General features: G+C 46.9%; 1 protein-coding gene across 1 annotated transcript; it reads right to left on the bottom strand.

Moving 5' to 3' along the window:
• Nucleotides 1–1,150: 1,150 nt before the first annotated feature.
• Nucleotides 1,151–24,007, bottom strand: LOC129412094 (sterile alpha motif domain-containing protein 9-like). Its single transcript, XM_055165093.1, is given in 8 exon segments — nt 1,151–8,114; nt 8,117–8,639; nt 8,641–9,812; nt 9,881–10,163; nt 17,620–18,279; nt 22,173–22,267; nt 23,387–23,468; nt 23,859–24,007. Coding segments are annotated over 5 exon segments (4,539 nt in total). The 5' UTR covers nt 18,256–18,279; nt 22,173–22,267; nt 23,387–23,468; nt 23,859–24,007; the 3' UTR covers nt 1,151–6,189.
• Between the last annotated feature and the right edge of the window lie 291 nt (nt 24,008–24,298).

Below are 24,298 nucleotides of genomic sequence, written 5' to 3'. Positions count from 1 at the left end.
GAGCACCTGAAGCACGGCGCTTAGGGACGGAAATAAAAGGCAGAACAGGAGCCTGAGAGGGAGTGGGCCTGAAGTGAAGAGCACAACACTGCAGAGAAACCATCACCACCACCACCAGTCGGATCAGTCAGGGTGAGGAACTCCAGCTCGACGGGAGCGATGGGATATTTTCTGTGTCCAGGAAACTACGGTGGTGGTAGCGGCGCTGGGACGGGACCGAGGGGACAGAGCGATAAGACGAGGGACGACCATAGGCGACCAAAAGAAGACGCCGGAAGGAGCTGCGTCTCCCCCTGTAAATAACAGGAGATGGTGGTTTATATTTTTAACAATAATCACACCACAGAACTTTACATGTGATTGAAAACCGCCCGCGACTGCCCGCCCCCGCGACTGTGCCCGCCCCCTGCGACTCGACTGTGCCCGCCCCCCGCGACTGCGCCCGCCCCCGCGACTGCCGCCCCGCGACTGCCCCGCGACTGTGCCCGCCCCCGCGACTGCCCGCCCCCTGTGACTCGACTGTGCCCGCCCCCGCGACTGCGCCCGCCCCCTGTGACTCGACTGCCCGCCCCCGCGACTGCGCCCGCCCCCCGCGACTGCGCCGCGCCCGCCACTAAGCCCAAAATGACACATTACCCAGAGTGCCTCTCACCACTGCTCTGCTGCTTCCTGCTGCTGCTCTGGAGTAGAGCCCTGCAGTCCCGCGGGCCTCCCCCTGTGTGGACCGTCCCACCCGTCACAGACCGTCCCACCCCGTCACAGACCGTCCCACCCGTCCCGTACACCTCGCAGACAGTCCTCCCCGTCCCTTACGTCACGCGGCCTGCGCCACTAAACCAGAACTAAACCAGGTCTAAATCCAGGACCAAAACAGGATTTAGGCAGGACTTAACCGCCGCCCACCGCGCCTCCTCCCAGACGCAGCCCAGTTCCTTTCACTTCTCCGTGTTGAAGAAAGCAAAGGTTTCCATCCTGTGGGATTTTCGGGCGCAGGCGTCTGGTGTGGAGTCGTCGTTCACTGTGGTTGTTGTGCTCTGGGGCTGACGTGCTCATTACTGGTGATATCAACTTCTACTACTACTGTCTTGTTCGATCTAATAGTTTTTACCTTTACAAATAGACCTGTAACAGAACACATTTTACTGGACGATTAATTGACCAAGAATTTATTGTGATAAACGATAATATTGACATTTTGAGACCAATTTCAACTAATATAATGACCACGGAATAAAAATGCAAATACACCCTTTCAAAGATCAATAAACTTGACTTTCTACAGAACATTTAACACAGGAAGTGTAAGACAAACAAAACAACAGGTCTAAATAAAACAGACTTGTTCTGGTTCACAGCCAGGACTTGTTCACACAAACGTAAGCTAAGGAAGCCCACTGGAACCATTTCAAATCACTGTGTCAATGTTTTTGAATTTGCTGAACCTTCTGGCTTTAAATTCATGTTTGAAGCTGCTTTTTTGCTCTTTACATCTTTTCTTGAATATTTAGTGCAACATAAATGAAACTTTTCCCACTGAAGCCGAAACAAAACCTGCTGCAAACATCATATAGAAACTACAGGGGACTTTGTTCAAATATATTTGTCTTTTTATAATCATTAAAAAAAATGATTCTCTGAGACTTTTAATAATGACACATGATCCATTTGATTTACAGACACTTTTTAGACACTTTACGCCCCAGTTTTCTTTCAAACCACACGCTGTATAAAGACGTGAACTCAGCAAGTGTGACTCAAAGTGTTCAGATCAAATTTCTATATATTTTCTGAACCACTTCAAATTAGTGTTCTGAAGTATTTTTTGAATGATGAAGTATTTATGGACAGAGTTTCTGGGGCAGTCAGGGGTCGGAGGGTCCGGTTTGGGGACCACAGGATCATCTCTGCTGTTCACAGATGATGTTGTCCTGTTGTCTTCATCGAACCAGGACCTGCAGCTCTGGGGCGGTTTGACCTGAGTGTGAAGCGTCTGGATGAAGATCAGCTCCTCCAAATCCGAGGCCGTGGTTCTCGACTGGAAAAACGCGTCTTACCCTCTCCAGGTGGGCGGAGAGTCCCTGCCTCAAGTGGAGGAGTTCAAGTATCTCGGGGTCTTGTTCACGAGTGAGGGAAGGATGGAACGGGAGATTGACAGGCGGATCGGTGCAGCGTCTGCAGTGATGCGGTCGCTGTAAGAGGAGCTGAGCCGAAAGGCGAAGCTCTCGATTTACCGGTCAGTCTTCGTTCCTCCTCTCACCTCTGGTCATGAGCTCTGGGTAGTGACCGAAAGGACGAGATCGCAGATACAAGTGCTTGAAATGAGTTTCCTCCGCAGGGTGGCTGGGCGTCTCCCTTAGAGACAGAGTGAGGAGCTCAGTCACACGGGAGGAGCTTGGAGTAGAGTCGCTGCTCCTCCACGTGGAGAGGAGCCAGTTGAGGCTCGAGCGTCTGTTCTGATGTCTCCTGGACGCTTCCCTCAGGAGGTGTTCATGTCCCACCGGGAGGAGGCCCCGGGGAAGACCCAGGACACACTGGAGGGACTATGTCTCTCGGCTGGCCTGGGAACACCTCGGGGTCCCCCCAGAGGAGCTGGAGGACGTGTCTGGGGTGAAGGAAGTCTGGGAGTCCCTGCTTAAGACTGCTGCCCCCGCGACCCGGCCCCGGATAAACAGAAGAAAATGGATGGATGAAGTATTTTTTACCTTATGTAAAGTTAATATGACTGAGATTCATGAGCAGGACCAAGCCTCAACCTCCCGCTGCTCTACAAACACTAGAAACACTGTCTGATTAAGAGTAATTAAATGTATCTATACAGTCTGTGGTGGCGGCAAGACATTTCTGTAGCCACAGTTGCCCTGGGACAGACTGATGAAAGTGAGGCTGTGCCATCGGCCTCTCTGACCACCACCAATCAGTTACACACCAGAGTTATACTGGTAAATGTGGGTGAAGTGTCTTGCCTAAGGACACAGAGATAGTACAGAGGCTGCAGTCCCACTCATCTCCCCTACGACTTTGGCTGTTTCTAAACCTTTATTTTGTATTTCTGATCATATTGTTCATACTTCTGTTGCTGCTCCTGCATATGGACCCAGGTCTTACAATTACTCCTCAAAAACTAATGATTACAAAAAAACCTGTCTTCCCCTCTCCTCAGAGAGTCTCACCCAAACTAAACTGTACGGCTTCTGACATCATGAAACAGTCTGATATTTCCCACAGAGTAAAGTGTTTAGAGCAGCTTTAGGATCTACAGACGTGGACAAAATTGTTGGTTCCCTGTGGTAATGAAAGAAAAATCAACAATGGTCACTGAAATAATTTGAAACTAAGAAAAGTAAAAATAAAATAAAAAATCCTGAAAAATAGCCAATGAAAATCAGAATAGCTGTTCAACAGAATAATTTTTAAAAATAAACTAATGAAAGTGTCCTGGACAAACATGATGTTCCCTTAGAAAAGACTGTAAACAGTTGGACAACAGGGACATGTTAAAACTTCAGTGTGTCTCTGATCTTCATCACAGGTTCTTCAGACTCGTCAGTCTCAGTCAGTGTGTCTGTTTAAAGGGCCACATGTGTCATTGTGTTTGGAGACAAGATGGACACAACACTGAACATGGACCAGAGAAAGAGAAGAAGACAACTGTGTCAGGAGACTAGAAAGAAAATGACAGACAAGCAGGTTAAAGATAAAGACAATAAGACCATCTCCAAGCAGCGTGATGTAGCTGTGATTACACTTCCACATGTTCTTCAGAAGTTTAAGCTCCACAGGACTGAAGACAACCTCCCTGGACGCGACCGCAAGAGGAAAACTGACGACAAACTGAAGAGACGAATCATACAAACGGAACCAAAGACCCAGAACAACCTCCAAACAAATGAAACGTGAAGTTGAAGGACGAGGAACATCAGGTCAGATCACACCGTCCATCAGTGTTTGAGCCAAAGTGACTTCATGTGAGGACACCACTGCTGAGAGAACATCATCAGAAAGTGACACTGGAGTTTGTCACGATGCAGATGGACAAACCACAAAACTTCTGGGAGAATGTTCTTTGGACAGATGAGACAAAACTGAAGCTCTTTGGCAAGACACATCAGCTCTAAGTTCACAGACGCAAACATGAAGCAGACCAAGAAAAGAACACTGTCTCTACTGTGAAGCACGGAGGAGGTTTGGTTTGGTTCTGGGGCTGTTCTGCTGCGTCAGGCTCAGGGCGTCTTGAATCTGTGCAAAATACAACAGAATCTCAAAACTATCAAAGTGTTTTGGAACGAAATGTGTCGCCTCGTGTCAGAAAGTTTGGTCTCAGTCGTAGGTCATGAGTCTTCAACAGGAAAATGACCCAAAACACACGAAAAAACACACAAGAACGACTAAGAACAAAACACTGGACTGTTCTGGAGTCAAGACAACTAGAACAGTTTGCTCACGTGGAGTGGGTCAAAATACCTGTTGACTAGAGCAGAAGTCTCACTGACAGTGACTAAAATCATTTGTTTGCAGAGTTTGCCTCAAAAGGTTGTGCAACAAAATATTAAGTTATGGGAACCATCATTTTTGTCCAGGCTAGTTTCATTATTTTTGTTTTTTCTAATAATTTCATTGAACCACAGGTGAAAAACAATGTTTGATTTTCGTTGGACAATTTTCAGTACATTTTTATTTATTATTGCTTTTATCAGTTTCAAATTATTTCAGTGACCATTGTTGATTTTTCTTTCTTTGGCAGAGAGGTAACAGCAATTTAGAACTCGTCTGTATGTATGTGATACTGCACCTCTGCTGTTCTTACACATACATGGAGTAAAAGTCAAATACTGTCTGTCACTGTTCTCTGGGACTCCTGCAGCTCCACAAACACTCAACCAGTCACATCGCCCTGACGTCAGGGAGTAAACTGCAAAATTAGATGCATTTCAATCACTCACCATTTCACCAGCAAGAACCACGTCACAACAGTGGAACACTCTGCAGACGTTTACTGACGGTGGATGGATGTGATGACTGGGGGGAGACTCAGGACCAGAGCTCGGTCTCAGGAGGTCAGCCGGACCCACTCCTTTGTGCATGATGTCGTCAGGCTGAAGGATGAACAAGAGACACGGGGAGGAAGGAGTCGAGAGAGCAGAAGGAGACGCTGTTGTCTGGATAGGCCGGTATAAACAGAGCTTGTGGGTAACTGAAGGTGTGGCGAGGAGAAAATTCAGTTTGTCGACTGGACCCAAGTTAGTTTGGTTGAAGACGTTTCGCAGCTCATCCAAGCTGCTTCTTCAGTTCTGACGTCTTCAACCAAACTAACTTTGGGTCCAGTCGACAAACTGAATTTTCTCCTCGCTGTGGATTCTACCTGGACGACTGAGGGATTCTTCACAAAACTGAAGGTGTGGTTGAGCTGAGCTGTGGTTGGCTGGAGAGGAGCAGGGGGAGGATGAGGCGTGGTCCTGCTCATGAATCTCAGTCATTCATATTAACTTCCCATAAAGTAAAAAGTGCTTCATCTTTCAAAAATTATACCAGAACACGAATTTGAAGTCAGAGGGTTGAGAAAATCTACAGAAATGAGATATTACACACTTTATACTGAGGACAGGTGGTGATTATAGACAATGACTGACTACATGCATTTACACTTTTGACCATATAAGGTAAAATTACATCATCCTCCAAAAAAATATGTCAGAACACTCATTTGAAGCCAGAGGTTTCACACTTCGATGTTGCATTCTTTACATTTTGCACAATGGCAGGTTGTTATAATGAAAGGCAACTGATCATTTTTGTGCTCAAGGGCACAAAGGCATTATCTTTCCTAAAATGAATCAGAATAGGCTAAACTTGAAAAACTGATTATGAAAATGTTAAAAATCTCATGGATACATCACTCTGCCAAAAATCAGCCCATTTGAATCAAAAATGAAGAAGTGAAAAAGATGAAGAAACAAAAGTGACAAAGCACAAAATATGCCTAAGTGTGATTCAGGGTTAAACACAGATGCCCTGTTCATGAGAACAGAGTCGCCTCTTTTGTCTGGAGGCTCAGGGCATTTGATGTTTGAGGAGCTGCTCTGGATGTTTTATCACACTGTCATAGTCAGTGTCTCTTTTATGGGAGGGTGTGTGGGGCATCAGCCAGGCCCATAAGAACAGAAGCAGCAGAAGCTGGAGAAGAAGGTTTCCTTAATTTTCACTTTGTATATCATATGCAAGAGGTCCATTAATGGCGAAGCCCAAGAAGAAGGAGACCTTCTCAGTGCTGAAGCCACTTCTGGTGCCTGAAATCAGAGCTGGACGGACATGGACTTTCTGATTTCCATATATTGCAGAAATTTCTCCTCCCTCAATAGTTCCTTTAACTCGAAGAAGACGATCTTTTATTATCTTTTCTTTGAAAATGTCCCCACTGCGCCACAACTGTGCCAGACTGATACGTGACATTTCCTTAAAGTTTTTATCCAACTGTAACTTGGAAACAAGTCGTGTGAGGCTTGATCCTTTAGCCAGAAACAGGTGAGCTACAGTGCTTCGACCCTTAAAGTAAGCAGACAGGTGCTTTCGAGAAGCGTGTCGAATTGCAGTGACATATTTTTGTATGTCGGTGGTTTTGTCTGAAGGATTGGGCCAGAACAGCAGCAGGGCTGTGTAGTACGGGTCAGGGAAGTTTGAGCGAAGACCTACATCCTGCAGAGTCTTTCTGAGCATGTCTGACAGGACTGTGTACCCCAGCACGTGTTTGGACTTTGGCTTTGAGAGGTTAAGAACGATGTTGGACAGGATGTAGTTGGTTGTTACTTTAGTCGCTTGTGTTTTGGTGTTAAAGTCTTTGTGTTTATAGAGATATTCATAGGCCTGAGTGATCTCCTCCATCTCTTCTGCAGATTTAGCCAAATTCTGAATGGATAGAATCCCTGAAAAAGTGTCTACATTCTTCTCTTCCAGGAACAGCCTCTTTTGTTCTATCGCCATTTTCAAAGCGAGTTGAGGGTTGCTTTGGCACTCTGTATTCACCTCTTCTGGTTTAATGCAAAATAGCTGAACATACTTTTTGAAATGTTCAGCGATGGTCCAGCGGTTCTTTGAATCAAACTCTGAATAGACAGGTTTTAAATATGTAAAGAAAGAACTGAGGATGTCAAATGTGTCTTTGACCTTGTTTTTCAGGTTTAGGATGAAATGCTCATGTTCTCGAATGACTGCCACATATCTGTCATTGATTTCATTGTTTTCCTTGTGAACACTTGTGATCAGAGTTTTACCCTCTAAGAAACTCCTTAGATACATCTTGTTCATTGGATCTTGATTTTCATTAAAAAATGATAATCTTCCCAACACCTCAAATACTAAAAATGTAATTTCCACAACTCCAACGTAGCCGTAAATTGTGTATGACTTTCTGGGATAGTCTTGATCATCTTCTGACTCTTCTTCTTCATCGTTGGGTGCAAGATCCTGAGCTCGTTCAAAGGCTTCGATGGCATTTACCGCTATTTTAAGATTTTGTTTAAGACTTTCTGGACTGTGGGATTTTTCTTGCTTTTCTCTGTCCATGTTATATTTTAAATTACTTTTGTGAATCTGGGCAATCGTGTCAAACATAAATGGGTTTTTTGCAATGTTTGTTGCCTTTTGAGCCCATTTCAGAGCCTCAGGAAAGTCCTGCTCTTTAATGTACAGATATCTGGCCAGGGCCTGGGGGATGGAAGCACTGGTTTCAAACCTGGAGGAGGCCTGTACAAAAATGTTCTGAATAATTTGTCTTCCTTTTTCGCTGTGGATTTTTTCTACTAGTGGTGAAAATGGTTCCCTTTCTCCCTTTTCTCCCTTTCTGCGCTGTCGTTCAATCAGCATTTGTTCTATGGACTTCATGAGTCTGTTTTTAACGACCCCTGGACTGTAGAAGAGATCACAGTGTAAAATCTCTATTGTGATGTCACTGACTGTGAGCTCATGTCGTCTCTCAAACTCTTCCAGACAGGCAGCAGCTATGTGGTTATGCAGGATCCGAACTCCTTTGTACCCTCCCCAGTCTTCAACTTTATAAATGATGAGGAGGTTAGAATATGGGGCCATTCGCTTCAGCACACTGTCCTCTTCCCATCGAATCATTTAATCCCTAAGAAGTCCTCACAGAGTGAGAGGGAAATCTCCGAATCAGCCACATATGTATTAAGCAATGCCAGAAAAGCAAACAGTTTGCCCTTCTTGGTGCTCATATCAAAACTCTCCAGAGTATTGGAGGCAAGGTCTTCAGTGTACTGAGGGTCGAAGTTACTCTTCATGAGCATGAAACTGTAAAAGTTCTCTGGTTTGTTGTGAGTTTTTTCCAGTTCTTTAAGTTTCTTTTCAAAATCCTGTTGTTCATCTGGGGTCAGAGATGCAGTCAGGTACTGACTACATGAAATGTCGTGTTCTCTGTACTGGTCCTTTGGGCTGTGGCTGCGGACACAGTTCAGAACGATCACCTTACAGGTTTGGGTGAGGTCTACATTCATGTTGGACACAGTTTTCTGGATAAAGTTCAGAAGCTCATGGGTAGAGTCCTTTGAATCATCCACTAAGAGTAAAACTGTGCACGGTCTCTTAGGGTCGAGTTTCATGAGTTTTATGATTTGATGGGCCACTTCCTCTTTTTGGGACTTTGTTCTCCTTGAGAACCGCACACCTGAGCTCTTTGCGGAGGTCCCACATGACGTGCATAGCGAGAGTTGTGGCCCCACAGCCCGGATGGTGAAACAGAGTGAGCACAATGCAGGTGTTTTGAGGATCTTTTAACTGAGTTCTGATCATCTTTTTTACATTTTCATACTTGTCTCTCTTGATGAAGGGCCTCTCCTTGTCTTTTTCACAGAAATAAAAGTTCCACCATTTCACCTTGCCTCCTCGGTAGAACTCCTCTTCTTGTTTTAGTTTGAACTGTTTGAACTGTTCGCTGTTCTCGTCGTGAATGTTCTCACACTGGTTTACACACAGAACCTCCAGCGCGGTCATCAGATCTTCCTCCTTCTGCTTTAACACAATGGAACTCGAGTCTGCAGATGGCAGCAGTTTCACAGGGGATCGGCTGATTGGTCCCAGGGCCATGATGGTGCCGTTGATTTCTCTCAGGCTCAGCTCGTTTATGGAAAACGGGTCGATGTCTGTGTCACATTTCTCTTGAACCAGCTCCTTCCATTTTAAGTATGTGCTCTTGGACTCACACAGTGTGACTATATTTTTCTCTGACGTGTTTTTGTAGAAACATCTGTACGTGTCAAACATGGGATCTTTTTCTGTTTCGACTGGAGACAGTAAAAGGAAAATGATCAGAAATTCTCTGTGACAAAGAACCTCTGGTTTGCAAATAAATGAAACTAGGTGCTCCACGTTTCTGCAGGACGTCTTCAGCCAGGACTTATAGTCCAGCTCCTGGTGACATTCATCTTCTAGATCATTTCTCCCATTGCAGAAGACCCAGCTCGTCTGTTTATACAGATTTAGCTTCTCTATTATGATGGATTCGGTTTTTCCCTTATATTGCACTGGGCTGTGCAGGTTTGCCACCCTTTCCTCTCTGTAGGAGTGACAGACGCCTCCTGGTAACACCGAGTTTGGGTCAAAGTCCAGGACACAGAACAGTTTCAGTTTGCTCAGAAAGTGGAGGTGCTGCACCTGATCTGGGTGGCTTTTATTCAGGACAATAACAAACTTATCATAGTTATCCAGAGCGTTTCCTCCACACGTCAACAGATTTTTCAGTTTGTCCCCTTGATCAGCTTCAGTTTTTGAAATGTCCTTTGAGGACATCTTCTTCTCCTTCAGGGCACCTGTATTAAAACAATAATGAGTACAACAGAAGCATGAAATGGAAAGAACTTAGTGGAATGTTTCTTACCAACAGTTTTCTCCAGCTCTGAGGCACTGTCATTTTTGTTGATCGCTCGAAGAATCTTCACTGTGACATCAGGAGCTTCCTCCACATAATTCTGACACAATAACGAGGCGATGTCGGCTTGATCGGCTCTTTCCAGTTTGGATCGTGGAATCTGATTATATTTTGATGAAGTGTAGTCTTTCAAATGGAAACAAAAATGTTTTATTTCCTCCTCTACAAGATTATTCAACACTTTGTAGATCATGATTTCAATGTTGTCTTCAAAACTTCCTGTCCCTGAGACCTATGGAAAATTTATAGAAATGATAATTGAATGACATTTATTGTCATTGTCAGATAAAAAACAATGAAATACACTTTATACAAAGAAATATTCTGTTATGCCCAGTTAGCTACTTCCATCCCTCTTACCCCCAGTGTACACTGACTGCAGGTCAGACAGTGGTTCGGGTTTGGTGTGTTTTTTGTGATCCTGGTGGCCTACGTCGAGACTGCGCTCTGAGACAATGTACTCACAGGGATTCACGATCTGGACGCAAGTTCACACCATAGATCAGCATCAACAGATCCATGATTAGCATGTACGGGAAGACCTGTTAGTAAACAGCAGGGATATTTCACACTTTCCCGTGCTTTTAGACACTGTGGCTGTTTAGAATGGGTTAGTACAGATTCTTTACGCAGGCACCCGCGGGTCTGGTCTTGTGGGATCATGCATGTCCCAAAACACACCGCACCTGCAGTCAGTGCACACCGGGTGTTACCCCTTACAGTAGCATTACAGTGAAGTTCCTCTAGGGTCAATTTGACCTCAATTTGTTTTTCTTATAACATATTTTTATAATTTTGGTTTCTGACATCAGACTAATGCACTGATACTTTACATTTATAGCACTTTGTGCCAATAGGCCTTGACTGTGTAAAGAAAGTGAATTTTTTGACATTAGTAGGCCCTATAACAGTGAAATTACGACTGTACTTGGATAAAAATATTTTAAACATTAGAAGAAGGGAATTGTCTAAATTTAGATTAAGTGCTGTTTTTTTTTTCAACTCCTCCTGCCACCTTATCGTGGTGGGGGAGTTTGTGTACCCGAATGATCCTAGGAGCTATGTTGCCTGGGGCATTATGCCCCTGGTAGGGTCTCCCATGGCAAACAGGTCCTAGGTGACGGGGCAGACTAAGAGCAGTTCATAGAACCTCTATGAACAGTATAAAAACAAGGACCGTGACGTCGCCCGGTATGGCGCAGCGGGGCCCCACCCTGGAGCCAGGCCTGGGGTTGGGGCTCGAAAGCGAGCGCCTGGTGGCCGGCCTTTGCCCACGGGGCCCGGCCGGGCTCAGCCCGAAGGGCGACTGTGACGGAGTCACTCCGTCCGAGCGCGCGCTTACTTAAGCACGCCCGAACAAGCCCGCGCCAACTACCCACCTGTTTTCATTCATTCCGCACCGTACCTGCTCTGTTGCTCACTCCTCGTCTATCCACTCCGGTCCCCGCTACATATTTTCCGTCCGCTCACCACCGCAGTAGCCTTGGGTGCACACAAGTCCGCTGCCAAATCCTTCACCTCCATAACTTCGTCTTCCATCTACCTTTCCGCATTATCCATCCCTGTCCTCACACCCCCACTGGCAAACAGAGCACTGATCTGACACTTCCTTTTTCCGGTTTCGTGAGCGGGACCTTCGCATGTGACGTCACTGCGACGTCATCACCAAAAAAACCACAGTTAATAATAAAATATTAATTTCTCATTTTCTATTGCTGCTACAGGCGCCATATAATTTACTATATTTTTCTGGGTTTTTCCTTATTTTGTTGTTATCAGTAATTTGGGTTTTAAGGGTGAAAACCCACATTTCTTTGTTAATTGGCTTGGGGGAGGAGTCATGGGGGATAAAAGAGCCTCTCCCCCTCAGTCAGTTCCAACCTGGACCTGGAAGAGGAAGGTAATATACCAGAGATTTAAGCAGACTTTTGCTGGTGTGTGTGTATATATTGTAAATACTTTTTCTTTATTGTTTCACTTTTTGTTGTATAGCACTCTTCAAACTTTCTTTATTTGGGAACTTTAACACCTATTAAACACTCCAAAAAAACATCCTTCTGACTACGCCATCGTTACTACAGCAAGATAGAACCCCGTCACAGCGACGTGGGCCCGCCCTCCTGTGGGCTCACCACCCACAGAGGGTTTCATAGGGGTCGAGTGTGAAGTGAACTAGGCAGCGGTCGGGGTCAGGGATCCCGGCAACCTAGTCCATGGACACAGAACCTGGCTGTAGGGACGTGGAATGTCACCTCGCTGGGGGGGAAGGAGCCTGAGCTTGTGCGGGAGGTTGAGAGGTACCGGCTAGATATAGTCGGCCTCACCTCCACGCACAGCTTGGGCTCTGGTACCCAACCTCTCGAGAGGGGTTGGACCCTCCATTTTTCTGGTGTTGCCTGCGGGGAGCGGCGGCGGGCTGGTGTGGGCTCATTGCCCCACAGCTCAGCCGCCACGTGTTGGAGTTCACCCCAGTGAACGAGAGGGTCATGTCCCTGCGCCTTCGGGTCGGGGACAGGTCTCTCACTGTGGTGTCGGCCTACGGGCCTGAACAGCAGTGCTGAGTACTCGAGTACCTGGCCTTCTTGGAGTCCCTGGGAGGGGTACTAGACAGTGCACCAACTGGGGACTCCGTTGTTCTCCTGGGGGACTTCAATGCCCACGTGGGCAACGCCAGTGACACTTGGAGAGGGGTGATTGGGAGGAACGGCCTCCCCGATCTGAACCCGAGTGGTGTTTTGTTATTGGACTTCTGTGCTAGTCACAGTTTGTCCATAACGAACACCATGTTCGAGCACAAGGTCCATAAGTGCACGTGGCACCAGGACACCCTAGGCCGGAGGTCGATGATCGACTTTGTAGTCGTGTCATCTGACCTCCGGCCACGTGTCTTGGACACTCGGGTGAAGAGAGGGGCTGAGCTGTCAACTGATCACCACCTGGTTGTGAGTTGGGTTCGCTGGCGGAGGAGGAAGCTGGAAAGACCTGGCAGGCCCAAGCGTGTAGTGAGGGTCTGTTGGGAACGTCTGGCGGAGCCTCTGTCAGAGGGATCTTCAACTCGCACCTCCGGGAGGACTTCTCCCAGATCTCGGGGGAGGTTGGAGATATGGAGTCCGAGTGGGCTCTGTTCTCCACCTCTATTGTCAATGCGGCTGCTCGGAGCTATGGGTGTAAGGTCTGTGGTGCCTGTCGCGGCGGCAATCCCCGAACCCGGTGGTGGACACCGGAAGTAAGGGATGCCGTCAAGCTGAAGAAGGAGTCCTATCAGGTCTTGTTGGCTCGTGGGACTCCTGAGGCAGCTGATGGTACCGACGGGCCAAGCGTGCGGCAGCTCAGAGACAAAAACTCGGAGCTGGGAGGAGTTCGGGGAGGCCATGGAGGAGGACTATCGGACGGCCTCAAAGAGATTCTGGCAAACTGTCCGGCGCCTCAGGAGGGGGAAGCAGTTCTTCACCAACACTGTTTACAGTGCGGGGGGAGAGCTGTTGACCTCGACTGGGGACGTTGTCCGGCGGTGGAAAGAATACCTCCAATCCCACCATCACGTCTTCCGAGGGGGAAGCAGAGACTGGGGACTCGGAGGCGGACTCATCCATCACCCTGGCTGAAGTCACTGAGGTGGTTGGAAAGCTCCTTGGTGGCAAGGCTCCGGGGGTGGACGAGATCCGTCCTGAGTACCTTAAGTCTCTGGATGTTGTGGGTCTTGGTTGACTCGCCTCTTCAACATCACGTGGCGGTCGGGGACAGTACCTCTGGACTGGCAAACCAGGGTAGTGGTCCCTCTGTATAAGAAGGGGGACCGGAGGGTGTGTTCCAATTACAGGGGAATCACACTCCTCAGCCTTCCCGGTAAGGTCTATGCCAGGGTACTGGAGAGGAGAATCCGCCGATAGTCGAACCTCGGATTCAGGAGGAGCAGTGTGGTTTTCGTCCTGGCCGTGGAACACTGGACCAGCTCTACACTCTCCATCGGTGCTCGAGGGTTCATGGGAGTTTGCCCAACCAGTCCACATGTGCTTTGTGGACTTGGAGAAGGCATTTGACCGTGTCCCTCGTGGTGTCCTGTGGGGGGTGCTCTGGGAGTATGGGGTCTGGGGCCCTTTGCTAAGGGCTGTCCGGTCCCTGTATGACCGGAGCAGGAGCTGTGTTCATTGCCGGCAGTAAGTCAGACCTGTTCCCGGTGCATGTTGGACTCCGCCAGGGCTGCCCTTTGTCACCGGTTCTGTTCATTGTTTTTATGGACAGAATTTCTAGGTGCAGTCAGGGGCCGGAGGGGGTCCAGTTTGGGGACCACAGGATCTCATCTCTGCTGTTTGCGGATGATGTTGTCCTGTTGGCTTCATCGAACCAGGACCTGCAGCACTGGGGCGGTTTGCAGCCGAGTGTGAAGCGGCTGGGATGAAGATCAGCTCCTCCAAATCTGAGGCCATGGTTCTCGACCGGAAAAAGGTGGCTTGCCCTCTCCGGGCGGGTGGAGAGGCCCTGCCCCAAGTGGAGGAGTTCAAGTATCTCGGGGTCTTGTTCACGAGTGAGGGGAGGATGGAACGTGAGATTGACAGGCAGATCGGTGCAGCTTCAGCAGTGATGCGGTCGCTGTTGTGGTGAAGAGGAGCTGAGCCGAAAGGCAAAGCTCTCGATTTACCGGTCAGTCTTCGTTCCTACTCTCACCTCTGGTCATGAGCTCTGGGTAGTGACCGAAAGGACAAGATCGCGGATACAAGCGCTCGAAATGAGTTTCCTCGCAGGGTGGCTGGGCGCTCCCTTAGAGATAGGGTGAGGAGCTCAGTCACACGGGAGGAGCTCGGAGTAGAGCCGCTGCTCCTTCACGTTGAGAGGAGTCAGTTGAGGCTCGGGCATCTGTTCCAGATGCCTCCTGGGCGTCTCCCTCGGGAGGTGTTCTGGGCATGTCCCGCCGGGAGGAGGCCCCAGGGAAGACCCAGGACACGCTGGAGGAACTATGTTTCTTGGCTGGCCTGGGAACGCCTTGGCGTCCCCCCCAGAAGAGCTGGAGGAAGTGTGCGTGGAAAGGGAGGTCTGGGAGTCCCTGCTTAGACTGCTGCCTCCGTGACCCGGCCCCGGATAAGAGGAAGAAAATGGAATGGAATGTTTTTGAAAAAGGTGAGATTTTTGAATGAGAACAAAAAGTGACATTGAAGTTCATCATTTTCCCATCACATATTGTCTCTTCTGTCCCTGTTCATTGAAATTATTTTGTCATTTGAGACACAAAAAAAAACTTCCTTCAAAATTTATCTTCAGATTAAAACCAAAATGATCTTATAGACAACACCTTCTATTGAAGAAAATGTTTCCAAACCTCAAATCAATAGTGTAAAATTGACATACAATTCTATGTGATTTCATATAAATCCTTCAGCTCTGATTTGGAGTGAGTTATGATTTAAACGGCGGCGTGAGCAGATGCAGCGGCCTCTCACTCTCCAAATAGTGCAGTGTTTATTAGTCAAAATGTGTCTAAATGTTTTTCTCGTCAGTGTACGCTGGAAAATAACTTCAGTCAGCAGGCACTGTTAGAGATTTGGAAAAGCAAAATCTGCGATGTTCTGGACATTGAAACAGAGACACTGGTGTATTACTTTGTCGACCTGCTGCTACTGCACTGGACTCGCGTGAGGACAAGGAAGAGAGGCAAGTGTGGAGGTGTCCGGGTTTGGCTAGCGGCTAATCCAACTCACCCAGCCAAACCATCTGTCCTCCTGACTAACACGAGATCACTAGACAAGCTGGAGCACGTTCAACTGCTGAGATCAGAGAACCGGACTGCGAGTAACTGCTGTGTGTTTGTTTTCACCGAGACATGGTTGAATGAAAACATTCCCGATGCAGAGAGTTTAAGGCAGGGCATCCAGGCCATCACAGAATACAAGTCCGTGCCACAGAGCTGCGAGAGCAACACCTCTGCTCAACAACCTGAGCAGATTCTTTGCTTTAAAGCACAAAACACCCACAGAAAACCCCAGCCCCTCCCCTCGACCAGACTCTGTCCCTGTGTGGTGGCACGGTGGCTGAGTGTTTAGCACTCATGCCTCACAGCAAGAAGGTTCTGGGTTTGATCTCCGGGTCGCCCGGGCCTTTCTGTGTGGAGTTTGCATGTTTCTCCCCATGTCTGGATGGGTTTCCTCCGGGTGCTCCAGTTTCCCAGATCAACCCAAAAACATGTTACACAGGTCTCCAAGAACAGTTGATAATCAAGGTCAGTTAATACAATTAATTCAGTCATTGTGTCCTTAGGCAAGACACTTCGCCCACATTTCCTAGTATGAAAGTGGTGTGTGTGTGAGTGATGGTGGTGGTCGGAGGAACCGGTGGCGCCGAGTGGCATGGCAGCCGCGCTTCTGTCAGTGTGCCCCAGGGCAGCTGTGGCTACTATAGTATCTTACCATCACCAGGTATAGAGTGAATGAATAATACTGTATGAATGAATAATACTGTATGAATGAATGCTGAATGAATAATGCTGAATAAAGTGTAAAGCGTCTTTGGGGACAGAAAATGTCTGTGAAAGCGCTATATAAAGAAAGACTTACTGTCTGTCTCCAGTGTGAAGAGAACACTCACCACCATCAACCCACGCAAAGCAGCAGGTTGAGACAACACCCCAGGTCGAGTGCTGAAGGACTGTGCAGCTAAAGTCTTTACAGACATCTTCAACACTTCTTTGGAGTCAGACATTGTCCCATCATGTTTCAAAGCTGCCACCATCACACCTGTGCCAAAGAAACCATCCCCATCCTGCTTCAACGACTCTGAACGGCTAAATCCACCCAACCACCTACAAGACCAACCATCTACAACCACCTACGACACCGACCAACCACATACGACACCAACCAACCGACCACCTATAGCACTGACCACCAAAAGCACCAACCACCTACGACACTGACCAACCACGTACAACACCAACCAACCGACCACCTACAACCACCTACAGCATCAACCAACCACCTACAACCACCTGGAGCATCAACCACCAACAGCACCAACCACTTACAGCATCAACCAACTACAACACCAACCAACCAACCACCTACAACCACCTGGAGCATCAACCAACCATCTACAGCACCGACCATCTACAGCACCAACCACCTACAGCATCAACCACCAAAAGCACCAACCTCCTATGACACCGACCAACCAACCACCTACAACCACCTGGAGCATCAACCACCTACAACACCAACCAACCAACCACCTACAACCAACTACAGCACCAACCACCTACAGCATCAACCAACCACCTACAACCACCTACAGCACCAACCATCTACAGCATCAACCACCTACAGCATCAACCAACCACCTACAACCACCTACAGCACCAACCACCTACAGCATCAACCACCTACAGCATCAACCACCTACAGCATCAACCACCTACAGCATCAACCACCTACAGCATCAACCACCTACAACCACCTACAGCATCAACCACCTACAGCACCAACCAGCTTGTAAAGTTCATGGACGATACGACTCTGGTGGGTCTCATCACCAAGGACCAAAGACTCACCACAGAAAAGACCTTCTGACTGCATGGAGAAGAGACGACAACCTCCAACTGAACGTCAGCAAGACTAAGGAGAGGCCACACCTGATACCCACCCCTGAGCACCACCTGCCTCACCCACGTATACACCACCCGCCTCACCCACTCTGTGCCTCACCTCTGCTGCAGTCTTTGTGTTTGGAGCTGGTGGTTGCTGGGGCGGTGTCCTCTGAGTGTTTTGGACGTGGTGAGTGTTGGGGCTCGTGGTTCTTTCAGAGGATTTCCTCTGTGTCTCTGGTTGAGACAGACTTGGCTCTGGTTCAACACTCGGCTGTTTGTTCTCCTCTTCTGTTACAGGCAGCAGCTCTGGTTCTGCTTTGTCTTTCAGTCGTCTGAGTTCTGCCAGGATCTTCACTGTTGGACCTTGTTTAAAGTCCAGATCCTTAAAGTCCTGCGTCTCAAAGTAAACCAGACAGTCTCCTGACACGTCCTCTTCCAGCAGCCGCTGGGCGTATTTGTCATAGATCTTCAGGTGCTGCAGTAACCACAGCTTCACCTGCTCCTTTGTCCAGGAGAGCACATACGCAGGACACTGGGGCTGAGTCCGGCTCTGCTCCTTCCACTGTTTTAGACGCTTTGTGATTTTCACCGCTGGGCCGTGTTTTATGTCCATGTCCAGAATCTCCCTTTTGGTAAATTCCACTAAGTACTCCCCAGACACGTCCTCATCAAAAAACCTTTGGGCGTCAGTCGGACTGACTTTGACGTCTGAAATGAGCCATTCTCGAACCTCGTCTTTGGTCCAACCTTCCATCGTAAGAGGCTCAGTGTGGATTATCTGAAAGACAAAAAAAGACTTCAACTGTTTATCTGGAGTCAGAGCAGGAAACAACATGAGGGTCACTGATCCCACTTTGTCCTATGGGCCCATATCTCTCTGTCTGCAGACACTTTTTCACCAGGCTTCTTCTTCTGCAGTCCTCCTCCAGTGTTTCTCTCTCCTCTGCCCCTATGAGTTTTTATTCAAATATTAGTGATTTTACATATTTTATCTATTCAATGATACATTTTTTGTTCAGAAAACTGGGAATTAAACCTTCTGTAGTAAGTTGGTTGGTCCCTAAAATGTCAACTCCATCACATGTTCAACTTGAAACTATAAAATTGTTGACAACTGACGGAGTTGACAAAACTGCAGGTTTCCTGTAGCTGGTTTCTAGGAACACAAGGAACCATCACCTTAACGTGGTGGAGGGCTTTGACTGCCTGAATGATCTCCGGAGCTGTGTTGTCGGGTCAGACTAAGAGCAGTTCAAAAGCCCTTATGAATAACAGAGCAAGGCCAGTGACATCGTCCAGGTTGGTGTCACTCTGGACCCAGGCCTGGGGTGGGTACTCAAGTCCTATCGGGCCTTGTTGGCTCGTGGGAATCCTGAGCCAGCTGATGGGTACCAACGGGCCAAAACACAACTGCAGCTCGTGCGGGGCGGAGGCAAAAACTCGGAGCTGGGAGGAGTTCGGGGGGGACATGGAGAAGGACTATCAGAGGCCTCAAAGAGATTCTGGCAAACTGTCCGGCGCCTCAGGAGGGGGAAACAGTTCTTCACCAACACTGTTTACAGTGCGGGAGAACTGTTCACCTCGACTGGGGATGTGGCGGTGATGGATGTATCGGTCGTTGTGGTGAAGAGGAGCTGAGTCTGGATTTAGCGTCAGTCTCCGTTCCTCCCCTCACCTCTGGTCATGACCTGAAGAACCAGATCCACAATACAAGAGACACAGATGAGTTTCCTCCGCAGGGCGTCTCCCTTAGAGACAGAGGTTGGAGCTCGGAGTAGAGCCGCTGCTCCTCCACGTGGAGAGGAGCGTCTGAGGGGAGGACGTCTGCTCTGATGTCTCCTGGACGTGTCCCTCAGGAGGTGTTCATGTCCCAGCGGGAGGAGGAGGAGACCCAGGACACACTGGAGGGACAATGTCTTTGGACTGGACTGGGAACACCTCAGGTCCCACTGGAGGAAGTGTCTGGGATGAAGGAAGTCTGGGAATCTCTGTTCAGACTGATGCCCCCGAGACCCGACCCCAGAGAAGAGGAAGAACATGGATGAATGGAAATTATTGCCTGATTTAGTGAGTTTTTTCAAAAAATCTGACTGAGTTGACAAAAAGATGGGACAAGATTAATTTTAAAGAAAAATATTTTCATAACTTTACTATAGACATCCATCCATCCATTTTCTTCTGCTTATCCGGGGCCGGGTCGCGGGGGCAGCAGTCAGAGACTCCCAGACTTCCTTCACCCCAGACACGTCCTCCAGCTCCTCCTGGGGGGACCTCAAGGTGTTCCCAGGCCAGTCGAGAGACTTAGTCCCTCCAGCGTGTCCTGGGTCTTCCCCGGGGCCTCCTCCCGGTGGGACATGCCCGGAACACCTCCCGAGGGAGGCGCCCAGGAGGCATCCGGAACAGATGCCCGAGCCTCAACTGGCTCCTCTCGACGTGGAGGAGCAGCGGCTCTACTCCGAGCTCCTCCCGTGTGACTGAGCTCCTCACTCTGTCTCTAAGGGAGCGCCCAGCCACCCTGCGGAGGAAACTCATTTCGAGCGCTTGTATCCGCGATCTCGTCCTTTCGGTCACTACCCAGAGCTCATGACCAGAGGTGAGAGGAGGAACGAAGACTGACCGGTAAATCGAGAGCTTCACCTTTCGGCTCAGCTCCTCTTCACCACAACGACCGATACAGCGACCGCATCACTGCAGACGCTGCACCTGTCCACCTGTCAATCTCACGCTCCGTCCTCCCCTCACTCGTGAACAAGACCCCGAGATACTTGAACTCCTCCACTTGAGGCAGAGACTCTCCACCACCTGGAGAGGTTTACTGTAGAGACTTTTTGAATATCTACAGCCCTTAAAAAAAAAATAAATAAAAACTGAAAGCAACATTATTTACATGAAGTCGTCCTGCCTCCACCGAGAGGAAGACTGAGACAAAACCTGTTTAAATCAACTGAGCAACACAGAAACATCACGAGACTCTGAGGAAGACTCGGAGGAAGAGGAGCAGGAGCAGAACAAACTGTCAGAAGGAAAACAAACTGTCTGAAAAAAGAACCTAAAAACATAAGTTTAAGGTTCCTTTGAGGCTAAAAAGTGCAGTATAAATCAAACAAAAGTGAAACTTCAGGTCATGTGAGTCCACGTGAGGATCAGCTGTGTGCTCTGGTTCATTTGTGTGTTTGTTTGACTTAGATTCTGGTTTATTTGGCTCTTCATTTGGCTCTTTTGACAGGTGTGCGGCGACTCGTGGTGCAGGTCTACGTCTCACTCTTGTGTATGTAAACTCCAGGTGGATGTGCATCTGGGGCGTCTGGTGTTTTTGCGTTTTGTCTTTGGGCATCAGCGAGGTGCATCTTGAGCATTTTGGTGTCGATGCTCTGGCGTCAGAAATGGAAAATTTCGACCAATCAGGAACGAGTATCCAGAGACGTAACAACGTTATTATCAGGAAGAAAGAAAAAGACCCGAGAACCAGAACCACAAACATGAGAGAAGAATAAATATATAGACCACAATCACCGAGCCGATCACCTGGACTAGACCAGGACTAGACCAGGACTAGACCAGGACTAGACCAGGACTAGACCAGGACTAGACCAGGACTAAACCAGAACTAAACCAGGACTAGAGCAGGACTAAACCAGGACTAGACCAGGACTAAACCAGGACTAGACCAGGACTAGACCAGACCAGGACTAAACCAGAACTAAACCAGGACTAGAGCAGGACTAAACCAGGACTAAACCAGGACTAGAGCAGGACTAAACCAGGACTAAAGCAGGACTAAACCAGGACTGATCCAGTGTCCAAAGACACGAGCGTCGGGGGCGTCTGAACTCAAATGCAAAGACTCCACGTAGAGATGTGTCGGTGTTTTTGACGCTCGTGTGAACACGGCTTCACAGATCAGAGCTCCTGGGTGTAGGAGCCCCTCCAGACTGTCTGTGTTTGGGATGAAGCACTTTCTACTGAGGAATGTGTGAAAATATTACTTTGAAGTGTACTTTTACTTGAGTACAACTCTAGCCGAGACCATCAATGCAAACTTAAGTTATATAACATATAAATGTCATTATTCATACATAATTAGGCAACATTTGCATAAATGTGCATTTTAATTCACCTCTGTAATTCACTCACGAGTCACGACTCGTCACAGGTCAGTGTGTCGTTCTGCTCATGTCACAGGAGAAGTTCTCAACTTGACTCATTTGCTGCAGGAGCCTGATAATAAACATCAGACTCACACATGGATTATAATAATATAAATATCATATTTTGTATGTTATAATAATAATACAAGCCGCTCTTTTTTATTCATCTGTCTCCATTTCTTTAGATCAGTGGCTCCCAAACCTGCATGTTTGAGTCAAGTTCTACATTGTTGTCTATGGTCTATTGTTTCCTCAGTCCTTCCTGTACGTTCTATAAACTGCACTCGTATTATATTCAATTCTTCTACAGTTTCTTCCTGTTTTCTCCAACATAAGTTTGATATTCACATTATTTCACTGTAGTTTCTTATAAACTGTCCGTGTGACTTTTATTTCCAGTAAATGACCTTTTGTTTTCTGTGCCAGGCATAAATGACTCATAGTTGATGGTAGAATAATAATAACAATAATAACAATAATAATAATTATTATTATTATGATCATTCTTGGCAGAGTCACTTACATCACCTGTTGATCTGGTTCTGAATCTCAGGGCGTCTCTTTTCTCTTTCCTCACGTCCTTCTCCTCGATTCTTCTCCTCGATCCTCCATTTTCAGCTGTCAATCAAATGAGCCAGATTAAGTCCCAAAGCTCAGAGGAAACAAGGAAAGGAAACTACAGAGGAGACAAGGAAAGGAAACTACAGAGGAGACAAGGAAACTACAGAGGAAGCAAGGAAAGGAAACTACAGAGGAGACAAGGAAAGGTGATAGTCGATCAGTAAAAATATTTGGCACTAGTCGAAACTCTGTGTCTTGACTGAATCTGAGGAACCACTACAATCCTGAAATTGACATTAAAATTAATAAAAAATAATAATATTAACACATTTATCTTAAAATAAAGACGATGGTCTGACTTTGATGTAAAAAAATAATAATATAAAATAATAAGGGGAAACAAGGAGGCATCTGTCACCGTCACATCATTTACTGAGGTAATAAAAGTGTTTTCTGTTGATAGAAGCATCCAGAAGCTGTTCACAAAAGATAGTGCTTCCTCTGCCTGTGCTTCTTCTGCCTGACTACGTGATTCTGACCAATCAGATGGAGAGGCGGGGCTTAGAGCTGAGAGACACAACACTATTGGCTGACAGTGCGTCACAGACGGAGGAGAGAGACGAAGAAAGATCTCAGATCAACTCATTTAAATGTTTAAGCTGCAAAACTGAACTTCACCGAGTTTTAAAAGTGATTTTTTTCACACCAAAAGCTGAGTCCAAAGATAAATTCAAAGACAAAAGGAGGGGATCTCAGCTCAAAATGAAACTGAACTTATAAACCATATTTACATGTTGTTTTTGGTGAATGCAGCATTTTCAAAACGATAAATGGAACATGGAGATGTAAATATGTGACGTGTTACAGTGAAACCTCCACAGAGTCACAGTGTTTGTTTAACACTCCACAGAGTCACAGTGTTTGTTTAACACAGATCTACAGTTTGTTCAGGGACGATGAGAAACCAGGAAATGGATTAAATCAAAGTGTGTGTGTCTTTCCTGTAATAATCACATTTGGACAGAAAGGATCAGGTTTATTCAGACTCGAGTCGTCCCTCCTCCTCACACTGACTCATTCAGTGTTTGTGTATTTTATTCTAACTTTAGTGCAGTAAAAACAGTAATAGAACAACATCAAACTCAACTCACTTTATACAAACTTTAAATGTCTCACCTGTTTAAATGAAGCTCGAGCTGCTCTTCTTCATCAACACCACTCAAGTTTAAAGACTCAAGTTTGTCCATAAAGTCCAGATCTGTGTGCGACAGAAAAAGGAGCTCTGCTGTTTTATAAAAGTCAAAGTCACACCCACAGTTCAGGAAGAAAACATGAAGAGCTGCAGAGGCTCAGGAGGAACACGGAAAGCTGCTGTTTGTGCTTTTATTTAGAATTTAATATTAACATTTATATTTTTTCTTTTCTTATTCTTTTATATTGTGACGTGTGACTCTGTGTTTAAATCATTTCCCTGTGGATCAATTAAGTTTGTCTAAAGTCTAAAGTTTCAGGCATTAATAATTCACTAGGGTCAGTAAATACATCAGGATAAAGATCTGAAAAAACACCACAGCTGCAGATTCTTTGTTGTAGATGAAAATACTTAAAACTTTCAAACTGCGGAGCTGCTTTAAAACACTCGACTTACCACGAGCCTTTTCCTGCAGATCCCGGACTGTAAAGTTGCTCTTCAGGATCGTGAAGTGTTTTATATTTATCCTTCACGATTAAAAACCTTCTTTAGTTCATCACGAGTCATTCCCAAAGTCTCTGATGCGACGCGCGCGTTTTACGCAAATGTGACAACAGGATCTGTGCGCGCGGGCGGAGCGCCACTCGAGACCGGAAACACGTGACCTCCACGTTTCTACAGAAATACGGATAAAGAAATAAAATAAAATAGCGGGAAAAAAGTGGCGCTTCAGTCTAGACCAGAAAATACAGATTAAATCAAACTGCGTAGTTTAGTTTATAAAATGTTTTTTTTCTTTTGGAGTTTTTTGGCTCATATTTTCAGGGTGTGATTTGTTCTGGAAGTTTTCCTCTTCTGGTTTTGACTTCTTCACCTTTGATAAATGATTTAAGATC

The sequence above is a fragment of the Boleophthalmus pectinirostris genome, unplaced genomic scaffold (genome assembly GCF_026225935.1).
Source record: "Boleophthalmus pectinirostris isolate CB_2022bp ecotype Guang Dong unplaced genomic scaffold, ASM2622593v1 HiC_scaffold_7, whole genome shotgun sequence".
NCBI classification, from domain to species: domain Eukaryota; kingdom Metazoa; phylum Chordata; class Actinopteri; order Gobiiformes; family Gobiidae; genus Boleophthalmus; species Boleophthalmus pectinirostris.
The sequence above is the reverse complement of the archived record's forward strand: the minus strand, read 5'-3'. Positions and strand labels throughout refer to the sequence as shown.